Raw genomic sequence first — 13,994 nt, 5'->3', positions numbered from 1 at the left:
GGAAAGAGAAAAAATATAACCTTTAAAGCAGCTGAAGCCTGACAACTTCTGTTGTCTCTATTAAGCAAACAAAGCAACTTCCCCTACCCCTTCCCCAGCACTTGTTGGTCAGCATCAGAGGAAATCGCGGTGGGCCTTTGTGTGGACAAAGACGCCCTCCCAACCTGTTTATTGTTTTTGCCACATAGCGTTGGCTGGCTCTCGCAGCCAGCCTGCCCCAGATGGAAACGATGGAAATATTCCCTGGCTGAGGAAGTGGAGCCAGCAGATGTACTGAGTGTTTGTCTTTCAGTGCAATGCTTTAGCTTCAGTTCTTCAGCGTGAAAGCGTGATGGGGAATGGTTTTCCAGCAGCGTGATCTCCATGCCCACATGCACATTGATGTACGTGGACACGTTTACTGAGTGTTTATAGATTGACAGGGCTGGGAGAGACCTTTCACCCAAGGGTGCAGACGTGAGAAGGTTTCACCCACGGGTTTGCATGTGAATGCGACCCAAAATCTGATCTTCTGACTCCATCGGGATCAAAGCAGCAATCCGGATGGGCCAGACTGGGACTTACTACCCTATTGCCATAGACATCTGAGTCTCCCAATGCTATTGCCCTTACTAGGTCCTAATAGGAGAATGAAGGAAAAGGCCTAAGTCTTAAATGTACTTAAAAAACTAAGATACAAACTTATTGCCATAGACATCTGAGTCTCCCAATGCTATTGCCCTTACTAGGTCCTAATAGGAGAATGAAGGAAAGGCCTAAGTCTTAAATGTACTTATACAAACTATGCTGAAAAAATTGCGACTTGGTCTTTTTACTGCGTACACAAAAATATTGCAGGTACAAAAGTCAGGACTCTCAGGGGCTGGTCAGCCCCACAAAGAAGTCGAGCGTGATGTTCATGGGTCTCTTGGAGTAGGCAAGAAGAGTACAGTAATATTTTTCCTTTAGTGCTTGGTAGGGAGAAGGGGCAGCTTTAATTCCCACTAATGATAGGGCCTTTGTGTGCAGGGCCTTTCATCATGGCATGGCCCTGCCCCATGTCTTCTCTTCTTCCTTGGCTTTGCATAATCAAGGAGAGCACATAGCCATGAATTAGCTGAAAGGATTGGAAAGAGTAGTGGTTAACATACCCCTAGTTGTCTCCTAGGGACATCTGCCTTTTTCAGCATCACTGTTGCCTAGTCCCAGCCCAGTTCATACACCTGTAATCTAAGTTACACCATAAACAAGTGACTGAAAGAATAACCACCCTCAGCTGAAATAATGTCATTGGCTGTTTCGAACGGGGAGCAAGAACATAACGCGTGGTGAGTCGTAGCTATGCGCTGTGTGGTATAATGTACAGCAAGCGATAAGAAAGACTTGTTGCTGGACTTGGTTTGGAAATGGCTAGGCAGAAGAATAGGAGCGCTCCCGGTTCCCCTAATGACAGCTGTCACTCCGTCCACTCCAGTCTGCAGGCACGTGAATGGCTTGGACAATAAAAAGGCTTGATTTTACCCATCATCTTCACTTGTATGTTAGTATTTCTAATGACTCGGGGAGCTGTTTTCTCTGCCAGGCCTTGCTCGTGTGTTGGGAGGTGTTTGGCAGATGCAACAGGGATTTTCCAGCACTTGGATTCTTTTCAAAGGCTTATTTCACATTAATGTTATTTATCCACTTCCTTCATTTATGCTCAAATCAACATTAAAGATATCCGGTATGTTTCTTAAGATAGAGGCGTTTGCTGCGGTGACCAACTGGCAGTGGACTGTCAGCTGTGGGGTTTGAGATGGGGAGCTAAAGGGCTGTTTGGGCTAATGGTAGTACATCCGAATCCCAGCTGTCCACAATTCAGGTGTCCATTAATATTCTCAGGGTTGAACAGCAGTCCAATTAAACATAAGATTATGGGCAGCAATCTGTATTGAAGGACCAGGGAGGAAGCACATTCAGATAAATGACCGTCTTCATTTTTGGTAGGCGAGCGAGAGGGGGCTCTGGGTTAGTATTCCCATCCATTCCGTATTCCCATCCATTCCCAACCCAATCAGTCCTGGGTTTTTTTCTAGTGTTTTCAGGAATATTGAAGGCATGATATATTTTAAGTGGACACAACACTTAGATCGTGGGAGAGTTGCAAAGTACGGCATCAAAACAGTCCTTTTAAGCTGGCTGTATGGTGAAACCCAGTTATGGTACTTGCCAATATGTCTCTCCTTGCCTCTGGACCCATTTGCCTTAAAGCCAGGAGTGGGGTTATTCCTAAACTCCAGCCTGTTCACATGCTTGTTTGATTTATTCCTTCTGCAGATTCCAGAAGTGAAACAGCCCTTGGCCTTCAAGACTGAGTCACCAGAGGGATATTATGAAGAAGCTGAGCCATACGATGTCTCCATGAACGGTACATCAGAGCCGTGTGTCTGCTTTTTTATGGCTATCGTTAACTGCAGTGTGATACAGAACTTGATGCTTGTGAGAGCAAGGGGCAAAAAGTACATACAGTTCTTTGTTACTTGCTGCTGATACATGTTCAACCCCTATAATGGTCGGTCACATTTAATATTGAAGGTACCATTATAGTTTATAAAGGATTAATAAATAGCTAATAGGTGTTTTGAGCCTGTTGTAGACATAAGGAGCATGTTTAGTTGTAAACACATCATTGTAAACTGGTGTAAGCCTGGGTAGATTTCTGTTTCTGATGCTTTCAGATCAAGATCAGATTTCTTTATCAAAGACATGAGGTCTTGGGCTTGATGCAGGGGTAATGTAGTGGGCTATTTTCTGCAGGACATCAGACTGGATGATTTGCTGCTTCCTATGGCCCTTAAAATCTGACACTATTGTTCTGTAGGACTTTTTAAATCCAGCAGAAATGATTAACCCATTTATGGAAATGGTAGTCATTTATTAGCCATTTATAAGCTACTTGTAAATGTACATTTCTATATAGTGCAACTGATTTTGTTCTGTAAATGTCACCGATTCTCTTCTATACTGTGTAAGCTCTCGGCCCATTTTCATCACCCCGTTATAGAGCATCTTCCCATTGTGCCTCAAGCAATGTGCCTATTACCCTGCCATCTACCCCTGGAGAGTGAAGGATGTACAGTGGAGACTCCATAAAGCCTCATTTATGCTATTGTGTTATTCAGGGCAGGTGAGAAATTCAGACTTAAGGATAAGAAATGAGGTTTAGGATTTGGATCTGATTTCAGGACTGGTGCATGAGCAGAGTTGTCCTTTATGACCCAAATGTGCAGCACTGAACTTGGAAGTTTGTACCCACTCTGGGGCCCACTGCTAAAAATCATGGGGGGACCATTTATTGTAAGTCAGCTCTTCAGCACAGCTCCTTGCATCTTCCTGTGCATATGTTCAGCTCCTAAGTTAAACAGAGGCCCCAATCTCAAGGGGAGACTTTGAAAGTGGCAGCAAAACAGAGGAAGAACAGTGCAGAAAATTTCCTATTGCCTCCCTCCCATGAGCCAGCACTTTGGGTGCCAGGAAAGTACAGTGATAAACAGGGAGATAACACTTGGTTTGCATGAGAGGCGAGACCAGAGGTGTCATCGTGTGCAGATAAGTGGTGTGGATTACGATTTTAGCTTCTGTTCCTCACCCCTTCTCCGTGTTTCTCTCTTGTCATTTTAAAACGACCCTGTCTTTCCAATATGGAGCAAGCACCGCTTGCTACTGACCATGGTGGAGTAGGATTACTTTCCATTTTTGCAAAATCACCATCATTTAAGAAGTTGAAGGTAAGTAGTCCCATGAGTCATGGGAAAACCAGGGTTGTGTTTGGGGCTACAAAGGCACCTGTGGAATTTTGTCTAGGCTCTTTCTCTAAATAACTCGAGTCCAGTTCAAATACTAGAGGAAGAATTTGGCTTTGAAACCCCACATCAGCACTAGAGTCATTGGGAACAGTTCCTAGACTCTTAGTGCAGGGAATATCCTATATCCAGCAGAACTAATGGATAAAGGCACTTTGGGAAGGAAGTTGAGAAGTGTCTTCTCAGTGCTTGGGGTCGTAGCCATTGCAGCAGCAGTACAAAATGCCCCCGGGCTGGCATTCCCCCCTTGGAATAAACCCAAGCATTACAGTTCCACTGAAACTTTTTTGGTACTGTCGGCCAAAGCAGAAAAATCTTTGCCAGTTTCCTGTCAGTTGCTCGTTCCTCTGGAGCAAAAAGGCAGATGAAACCATTACCCCAGTGGAGAAATGGGCAACTAGGGAGCAGATGAAAGGGGAGGGAGTCACGCACCCTTTTGTTGTTGATTTTTCCAGTTGCTTTAAACTGTGTCCTGGCCCAGAGCCACCTGCCAGCCTCAGACCATCTTTAACTTGCTTTGCAACCTCATGTAAGCATCTTACTTCCCAGGGTGTTTTCCAGTCGCCTCCACAACGAGATAATAGTTATGTTTTTTTTGCCATGCACACGGGAAAATGGAGTTGGCTGATTACGCTCAGAGCCACTGCATGTAGGGACATGTATCCATCTCTTATTTAGTCTTGCGTGCGTGTTTGTAAAAGAGCTGTGCACCAAATAAGATGGACTGTCTAATTCGGAGAGCTTTATAAGCCAAAGGAAGACCTTGTTCGAAGTGATACGAACACTACCCAAGTCTCCCTGTTTCTTGATAACGCAGGTACTGAATTCAGGCAGGGTGGTATGGATAGCAGTCATTTTTAAGCGTGAAGCTGCGAGGGCTCCTTTGGTCCAGGGTGTCCCTTGTAAATAATGCTGCAGGCACCAAGCCGTAGGCTCTCAGAGGTGTTAAAGGCACATAACTCTCATTGGTTTCTATAAGAATAAAAGCCTGAGTACTTCTCTCGGGAGGGGAGGTCTGTGAGGCTCAGTGGTAAAGCACAGCAGGTCAAATAATACTGTACACTACAAGGGGCATCATTGAGTTGTGCCTGTAATCTGATAGGGGACTAAGATGCTGTTCAACGCATGTATTCTCATCTGCCCTGGGTCACAGTGTCATGAGTGCAGCGCATGTTGGTCGGAGACTGGTTCCCCTTGCTATGCACCACACGCTGGTTTGGAGCCTTTCTAAATCAGACATTAGCTTTATCTTTCCTACCTGTACACTAAATGATTTTGGTAAGGCCAAGTCTTGATATGCAGACAGTCCCTGAATTCAAGAACTCTTAGAAAATTAAAAAAGCAAGGAATAGCAAGCGGGTGGTGTATACCAGTGCCCTCTCCTGGAGAAACCAGAGCTGTTCAACGGCATCACATTGCTAGCAGCTGGGGGAAATTCCCCTGTGGTTTCGTTGCAAGGGGAAAGGTCTGGATTCTGTTCTCACTTCCACTGTGGAAGCCCAAACCACTCCGCTATGTAGCACAGTGGCTGTTGTGAAATCCCGACTGGAAGCAGATTACGATAGGAAACAAGAGCCCTTTTTTGGCAAAACGCTGACCTGGCCTCAGTTTTTAAGTTTTATATTGTACACAGTTGCATAGACCAGCGTAAAATAGCTGAAGCTCTTTAACAGATCAGGGCAAGCCGCAAGATGCCAATCACACCCACAAGGTGAACTGGGATAGGAATATGCAAGTTCTGGCATATCCTGAATGCCAGTACTGCTACCCACTTCTTAAATGCTAAACCACACCTCAGCAGGCCCCAGCTAGTACCTTTCCCTAGACATTAATGAATAAGGCAGCTTGCATTATGATTAAGACTAGACACCACGGCATGGTTACGTGGGAAGGAAAAGGCTAAGTTGCCAAAATACTCCATGGTCTGATGAGAGTCATTTTCTGACGAGATGAGCTAGGAGGCAGCCACCTCGGGCAAATGAATAATTAATAAACTGATATGAGAGTCAATGATAATATGCCATTAGCCAGTTATTAAGCAACTGATGCAGGTGTGTGATCTTGTGGGCTAAAGCACAGTGCTCGATTCAAAACTCAGCTCTGCAGTACCTTGATCCTGTCCTTTCAATCTTCCTAGGTTTGACCCTTTATCTGCTGCTGCTGTCCGTTTTTTGCTGATAGCATCAATGGGTACAAGACCGGACCCTTGTCCATCAGAGTCCTCATCTGTAAAAAAAATAATAAAAAGGGGGGTAGGGTATGTAGGGTGAGGTGTTATGGCTGAAGGGTGCCTGCAGAGCGTAGGGTGATGGATGCTGTAGATGGGCAGTATGCGTATGCATGGGTATCTGTGCTGGAAGTAAGCAACCTCAGGTCTTTGGAGTTTGTTTCCTGGAGAAATATGATAAGTGTGAACATAACCACTCTTACTAACCTCTTTACCCAATCCTTTCAAGCAGAGTGGTGGAGATTCAGGCAGTCAGGGAGCTATCTCTGACTGACAGCCAGAATCGAAGCCACCCACATATCTCCGAACAGAGTGGTGCGGTAAAATAAGGCAAAAAAAAAAAAAAGCACACTAATAAAATGAGCACGATCATCCCCAGGAAGGAGACATCAAAGCAAACCCTCCAGATGGGCTGAGGAGATAGGAGAGTCGTGTGGCGCTGGAGGTGGGAATCCAACGCACTGTAACAAACCATGGATGAATGAATTAAAACGAACAAAACAGCCAGGATTGCTGGGGCACGGGGTCTGGCTTTCATCAGCACTGTTTCTGCCTCTCTACTGGGAACTGTCGCCTTTCATTTTACATCTTCATTAATTTCTAGGATCCCCTTTTGCTTTTTGTCAGTGCGGAGCTGTATTAAAACCTTATCATTCTTCTCTGGTGCTGCATTTGCATAATTGAAAGCCCTGATAAGAGACTGAATGGAAATGCAGCTACCTATTGAATAATAATTATTGGGATTGAAGCATTGCTTCTGCACCAGCTGATTTTAAACATGACTTTTAGTCTGCAAGGAACTTAAAAGGAAATGGGTTGAAAATTTGTGCTGGTCCTGTTGTTCCTGTCAGCATTTCAAGTTTTGCTCCTTCCATCTCGTGCACGGGAAGTTAGTAGCTGAAAGGCAAAGACTGGGAGCATGGACTCAAATGCGAATGAGTCATTGTTTTCTGTATTTGTTCATCTGTGGCTTTCTCTCTCTCTCTTTCTCTCTGCTTTGGACTCTGCAGGTCATTTCGGTAGGCTTGCTGCCTCTGGAACAAGGACAGGGTTACAAGTTACTGAGGGAGTAATTTATGCCACAATAACTCTGGGTACGGCATGCTTTCAAAGCCTGACGGTTTCTATTGACCATAGCTGTTGCAGAGATGATCATCTGCCAAAACTATCCACCTACCTTGCATGAGCACTTTTCCATTCCCTGCATGGATGGATAACCACCACCATTCACCATGTCAGCATCAAGGGGATGGCAGGGGAGCATGCAGAAGTTTGCAGTTTTTCATACTGGCAATGAAATCTAGGAGTTTCTCATCTATTTTGTCAGACGTAGAGGGAATACAACGCCCATCGTCCTTATTTTTTGGTTAATCAGGCAAAACTCCAACCAGCTCCTCTTACAGACATGGAGAAGTGCCCTGAAGGCCTGTGTGAACTTTTCAGGGAGGGGCAATTATGATATAATGGGTTATTAGAGTTTTTTGTGTAATTGTATTAATTAACTTGATAAGAGGATGTTGGAAGAGCAGACACACAAAACACTATTGATCTAACGCAGGAAATGTCAGAACACTTAAGACTGCTAGTGCCAGGCATCTTGTCCCCAGTCTCTAGGTATAACATCAGTGCAAAAACAAAAAGCAAGGGCAAAGACAGGGCAGATCCGTAAAGTGGAGGAGCTTTTTGTCCAAGAATCAGGGGCTAAGAGTCCACTGGTATAAGTTACAATGGTTTAGGTTTCATCTGCTCACTTGCATCTCCTGGTAGCTGCAAGCAAGCTGGTACCTCTGGCCCTGCCATCCAGTGGCAAAGGTCTGCAGAGGGAGTTTGTCTTTCCAGGTCCAGGGAATGGGAAGCCTTAGGGGGAAATAGCTCGATGTGATCAACTTTTCCTGCAGGTTTGAAAGTGCCTCAGCTAAGAAATGCCTTTGTTCGAAATAAATGGTACTTTGCTGGAAGGAGACTGGTTGGTCTGATTCCCAGTGGCATCACCCTGGAGAGGCAGAACTGCAGGGTCTGAGCCTATGACCAGATCTTTGCTATGTAGCGTTAGCTGGGCAAAATATATTGGCTCGGTGTGTGAATAAAACAAATTACACACTTTAGCCAACACAGCTATGCTGGTGGTGTAGTTTCAAGTCTGCTGATAGTAGTACTTTTGTTGGCTTAGCTGATGTCGTGGTGGTCATAAGCCACACGGACAGAAAGCATCTCCGCGAGGAGCCTCTGCTCGGCAGCGCTGCACTGGGAGATGCTCGTCTAGTGAAAACAAGCCCAGTGTCAGACATGCTGAGGTTATCACAGTTGATGCACAGGAGATTGTGGCCGAAGACTTGGTCTATGCGTGGGGAAACATGCCATTGGAAGAGCCTTTGGGAGCTACACTCTTGCTGTCGAGTCATTTTTGTTTTAAAAATGTATCTTCCTCAAGGGCTCTTCCATGAAACACTCAGTGAAGTCTTTTAGCTGTTTTCTCTCAGTTCTACCGTTTGGGCTTTCCTCTCAACAGTGTTGATGATGCTAAGATAACTTACAGAAGGTTTAGGTTGGATATTAGGAAAAACTCTCACTAGGAGAGTGTGGAATCTCCATCCTTGGAGGTTTTTAAGGCCTGGCGTGACAGAGCCCTGGCTGGGATGATCTAGTTGGGGATGGTCCTGCTTTGAGCAGAGGGTTGGACTAGATGACCTCCTGAGGTCCCTTCCAGCCCTAGTCTTCAGTGATTCTGTGGTCCTATAATTGTACATTTGTTTGGACATTGCAGCCCAAATCCCAAGGAGAGTAACACGACAAGAGCACTGTCTTAGTTGTGCTCAGCAGGATGAGCATTTGAGAGCCCTAACAGGTGGCAGACCTCTCTTAGGGTCCACTTTTGACAGTGCTGCATGGGCACCACTAATAATGATGCTTGTTTGGTGGCTTGCAGATTTGATCTGTATCCGAAGCACCATAGGCCCCTGTTGCAATGAAGTCTTTTCATTGACTTCCATGGATTTTGCCCCACTGACCCTCCTTCCTTCTCTTCTGAAAACCTCCACGATGTACAGTGCCTTAGAGCTGGATTGTATCGTACGTCTTGGGTTGGATTTTCAAGCGTGCTCAGCATCAGCCTCTGCTTGCATTTGAATGGTAAAACTCTACCAGACTTCAGTGGCAAAAGCTGATATGGAGCATTCTTGGAAACCCCACCCCTTCTTAAGTGTGACGGGGACATTTGCCTGCTCTTGCCAACTCTACAAAACAGTTGCCTTTGTTTAAAGCTGCGGTTCATCACTGAGTGTTGCTACAGAAAGCTGGGCTACCCGGGGCACCAACCTCCTGCCCTGCACTGAATGCTGAGTAGATCCAGAACTGGGATGGCAGAATGGCAGCTCAGATGCAATGAGCAGAGTCTGGCAAGCTTCATCTCGACATCTGATAATTAGGATGCAGGGTGGATATGTCAGGGGCTAAACAGGGGTTGCAGTTGTCTTGCAGGGTTTTTGTTTTATAGCCGAATGTAGGGGGAGAAAAAGCCCAGGAGCCATCCAAGAACATCTGAGGGATGTTCTTAAACTGGAGAGCAACTGGGGAGTGCCTTTTGCAAGTTGATGCACAAAACACTGGAGGAACAATTTGGGCCAGAAGGAGAATGTGGATCTTGGAGATGCAAATGCAGAAGGAAAATACCCTTAGGAAATTTTCAAGACACCTAGATGTAGAGCTCGATGCAGAGCCTCAGGGCTGCTTGTGATGACTGCATGCTACATGGTGCGCTCACTTGCCTGATGTGAGCATGTGTGAAGCAAATGGTAATTGCCACTGGGAAATGCATTTAGTGACCATCTTTGCCTTTGTTACAGAAGATGGAGAAGCAGTTAGCAGCTCTTATGAATCCTACGATGAAGAAGAGAGCAGTAAAGGAAAGTCAGCGACCCACCAGTGGCCATCCCCTGAAGCCACCATTGAATTGATGAAGGATGCTCGTATCTGCGCTTTCCTGTGGAGAAAGAAATGGCTGGGCCAGTGGGCCAAACAGCTCTGTGTCATTAAGGACACCAGATTGCTGGTAGGCAAACCTTTGGTTTTCTACCTATGATAGTGTATTTTTAGAGTGGGAGTGGGAAGGAGCCTTTAAATTCATTTTCAGGGGAGTCTTTAGTTCAGATGATTTAAGAATACTCATCCAAGTGGAAATTCCTAAACATTTTCATCAATGACACGTCTCCATGGATTCAGGTGGGTGCTACCACATGCCAGGCTAAGTAGATCACAAATCAAAGGCGCTGCTCATTGTTGAGGAAAATGATGCAAGGTATAATTTTCAAAAGCATCCAAGTGACTTAGATGTCTAAGTCCCGTTTTCAAAAGTGATGAGGTGCTTAGAAGCTTTATGATGTTAGGATCCTAGAGCCAGACTTTCAAAGATATTTAAGTGGATGAAGATACAGATAGGCACCTAGCAGTATTTTCAAAAGTGTCTTAGCAGGTTAGGCGCTCAACTCCCATTAATGTTGACCCACCTATGAATTGCAAACATGGCAGTTAACATATATGGGCATCTTCAGGCACCTAAACTACTTTTGAAATTTGGCCCCTAAAGCCCAGGTCCTCTAACATGCCTGCTGTGGCCTCGAGGCACTTTTGAAAATAAGGCTTTGGCTTCTAATCTGCTTTGGTGTTTTTGAAAATGTTGTGTGTGATTTAAGGGTCTGAGAAGCCAGGAACCCTGTCATTTTAATCATGACTCCTGTGACAGCAATATTGAACTCCATGACAAGACAACAGTCCCTTGGTGCAGCCTCTTGGGATGGAGTTTATAGAAAGATCTGGATGCTTGTATATATGTGCACAGGTATATACAGCTGTGTGTATACCTGTTTCTGTCTGTGTATAAATCAAACATCTGGACACTATAGCTTAAGCTGATTTAGACTTTTCCCCTATATTCTGAACACTGTTATTTGCTTCACTCGTCCTGAACATTGAGACTAGGCTACAGTTGAGTTTATGCTGGGGGGGGGTTATGCTGCAAAGGTTCATTTTTAACACCTTTTACTTCTCTTGTCCTGCTTTCAGTGCTACAAAAGCTCCAAGGACCACAACCCGCAGCTAGATGTGAATTTGCTTGGCTGCACTGTCACACACAAGGAGAAGCAAGTGAGGAAGAAGGAGCACAAGCTGAAGATCATTCCCATGAATGCCGATGTCATTGTGCTGGGACTGCAGAGTAAGGACCAGGCTGAGCAGTGGCTCAGGGTGAGTGGAGCTGCCTCACGGTGTGTGACCCAAGGGTTTATACATCTTTCATTGCATTGCTCAGTGGCGCAGTGGTGGCCAGTGTCTAGTTAGCTAGCAAATGGCCCATGGTAGTGGAGTGGGAACATTTCTCTTTGCTCGGTGCTGACCCTGCAGTCACCATCTCGCTGGGTTTGAAATGTTGCCTGCCTTCCCTGCACTCCCTCCTGCTTTGTTCTGACTGGGAGACATGCAGACCATGATAGGTCTTGCAGCTTTCTCATGATGGAGACAGTGAAAGAGAAAATGCAGGACCTTAAAATTGTCAGGAGCAAGGAATGAGATGGCTCCTAGGGCTCTGTCCATAAAGAGCCTTTGAATTTCCTCAAGAGCTGCACTTTTTCATGCTGACCCACTTAGCATTGCACTGTGCTGATAGGGAGCTTGCCCATCTCCTTCCCGTAACTCTTGCTACCAGGCTCTCCATGATTTTCAACGCCACCTGTCAGGCATTGCTCCTCTCATTCTCATGCAGCCAGTCCTGAGGAACAGGTGGTAGTGGAGCAGCAGGGAAAGGTGCCCGTACCATAGTCTGCAGCTGGGGACAAGGAAGAGATGACCAGTTAGCAGAATAAAGAGCCTTTTAAAGGATCCCTTAGGATGTTTCATTCTTTGGTAGGGCAAAGAGAGGGACAGAGAAACTGTGATGGGAATTAAAACAAAGGGCATTGGTCTGAGGCTACATCTCCCTTGTATGCTCCAGTGGGTTGAATGCTATACCGCTCTCAAAGACTCATTCCTGTGGCTAAATCCCCACGTGCCCTGCTTGCAGAATACACCTCCTTCCCCCTGTTCCCATTTGCATTTGTCCCATTCTCAGCTATGAACACACACGTGCTCTGCATCACTTCCATTTTCAGGAGGCTGAGCTGCCTCCCCGTAGGCCCCCGCTGCCTTCTGTATGTAGGGAGATGGAGAACCTCCCTGGCCCAGCCTTTCCTGCGAGAATAATGGAGGCCTTTCAGCAAGAGACCACGAAACTCCCAGCTTCAGCCTAATTGAGCTGAGAGAAGAGCACTTAATGCCTCTCTCTGTAACAATGTGTGGGAATGTTTTGTAGAGAAAGTTCTGAACATGAAATAGCCACGGACGGCACAGGAAACGTGGTCTTTGATTCAAACGGCAGCAGAACAATGAACCTTTACAAAGATCAGTGATTCACTCCAAGCCAGCTGAAGAACCTTGTTTACTTGCAGCCTTTGATTTGGGTTATGGAAGGGACCAGATCTTGCCCTCAGTTACACTCGTTCATACACCATTGAAACTACTTCAGTCACAATACATGGAAATGAAGCTGGCCTTTCTCCCTGCAGGATTTTGGGCTGCTTTCACATATGGGCTGGTCCTTATTTTGGGTAAATCAGCATAAATCATTTCAGTGGACCGACGCCAACTTACCTGTGCCCAGGTTAAGTCAGTGGTTTTGGCACATAAACTGCATCTCTGAGTTTGCACTCTTAATTTGCTTTCAGTTGGGTCCAAATGAGTCCAAGATCTCCAAAAAGAGTGCTGTCAAAATAGCTACAGTTCGCCATTCATATCAGCAGCCTCTGAAGTTGCAAATTGTTCCTGGTTTTGTTGTCAAGCACCATCTCTGGGTCTGCTTGCACCCGGGTCCCAGCTTCTCTTCTCTCCCTGTCCTCCTTAGGGTCACTGGTTCCTGAGACTAGATGCACAAGCCCTTTGCCAAAGCTACTGAGTGAATTTTTGGGCGGCGGGAAGTGCTGCAGTGTGCGTTGTGTACCTCTGATTCTGCCCATCCTGGAAAAAGAGGAGTATGGGTCACTCTAACCAGACCTTACTCACAGCTTTCTGCTTTCTCCTCCACCCAGGTGATCCAGGAGACCAGCGGCCTTCAGTCTGAAGGAATTGGTGAAGGAAACCAGTACGTCCCAGACTCCCAGCGCCTAAGCTACCCCAAGGTACAACCTCGTGTCATTAGCAAGGAGCCTGATTTTCTCCCAAGTTCAAAAAATCCCCAATTTTCAGTTTAAAAAAAGTAACCTCAAATCTACATTTTTTCCATCATTAAAATGAAACACCACTAATACATAGCTATATATAGTGGCATTTCATTTTCATCATGGAAAAATGTGGATTTGAGGTTACTTTTTTTTAAACCAAAAATTGGGGATTTTTTTTAAAGCAGAGAAAACCAGGTTCCCTGGTCAGTAGGCAGGAGACAGCAGCGCTTCACACTTCTTCCTTTCCATCCTGCTCCTTTAAAAAAACAGCATGCAGAGTTCAAGTCCAGTCGCTGTATCTGGGAGGAAGGCATCAGAATATGCTATGAATATAAGCAAAGCACTTTTCTGATGAAAATACCATTCATGGAAACAACCTTAATTGTCCTTCACCTTCTTTATTTTTGTAGCCATTTATTGTACTCAGTTGGTCTAATAAAAGAGATCGCATCTAACCAAAGCTTGCCTGTATCCAGATATCCACCTGTAGTACACCGAATGCTTTGGATCATGTCAGGTGCAGATTCAGACACTGAAGCACAAGACTATCTCTGTTTTAAAGATACTTTAAGACTCTTAAGAAATAGGCCATAGGAAAGCAAGGTGGAGAGGTCCATTTAATGGGGAGCAGGTCACCTACGTGTCAGGGCCCCACGCAGAAACAGTGGTGCCCAAACCAGCAGCCCCATATAAACCCAGTAAGTG

General features: G+C 45.5%; 1 protein-coding gene across 9 annotated transcripts in view; it reads left to right on the top strand.

Annotated features, from left to right (window-relative positions):
• The window catches only part of AFAP1L2 (actin filament associated protein 1 like 2), a 101,546-nt gene that overhangs the window by 72,264 nt on the left and 15,288 nt on the right, over window positions 1-13,994 (top strand). For 5 of the 9 annotated variants that reach the window (XM_025192129.1, XM_025192136.1, XM_025192135.1 and 2 more), the window contains 5 exons: window positions 2,296-2,386; window positions 7,059-7,142; window positions 9,891-10,096; window positions 11,107-11,286; window positions 13,158-13,247. In XM_025192129.1, coding sequence (XP_025047914.1) covers window positions 2,296-2,386; window positions 7,059-7,142; window positions 9,891-10,096; window positions 11,107-11,286; window positions 13,158-13,247 — 651 coding nt within the window. The remainder of the gene's footprint in view (window positions 1-2,295; window positions 2,387-7,058; window positions 7,143-9,890; window positions 10,097-11,106; window positions 11,287-13,157; window positions 13,248-13,994) is intronic. The other 4 variants (XM_025192137.1, XM_025192133.1, XM_025192131.1 and 1 more) reach the window with 3 other exon arrangements.

This window comes from Alligator sinensis, unplaced genomic scaffold (assembly GCF_000455745.1).
Source record: "Alligator sinensis unplaced genomic scaffold, ASM45574v1 scaffold1026_1, whole genome shotgun sequence".
NCBI classification, from domain to species: domain Eukaryota; kingdom Metazoa; phylum Chordata; order Crocodylia; family Alligatoridae; genus Alligator; species Alligator sinensis.
Note: the sequence above shows the minus strand (reverse complement) of the source record. Positions and strands in the feature narration are given on the sequence as shown.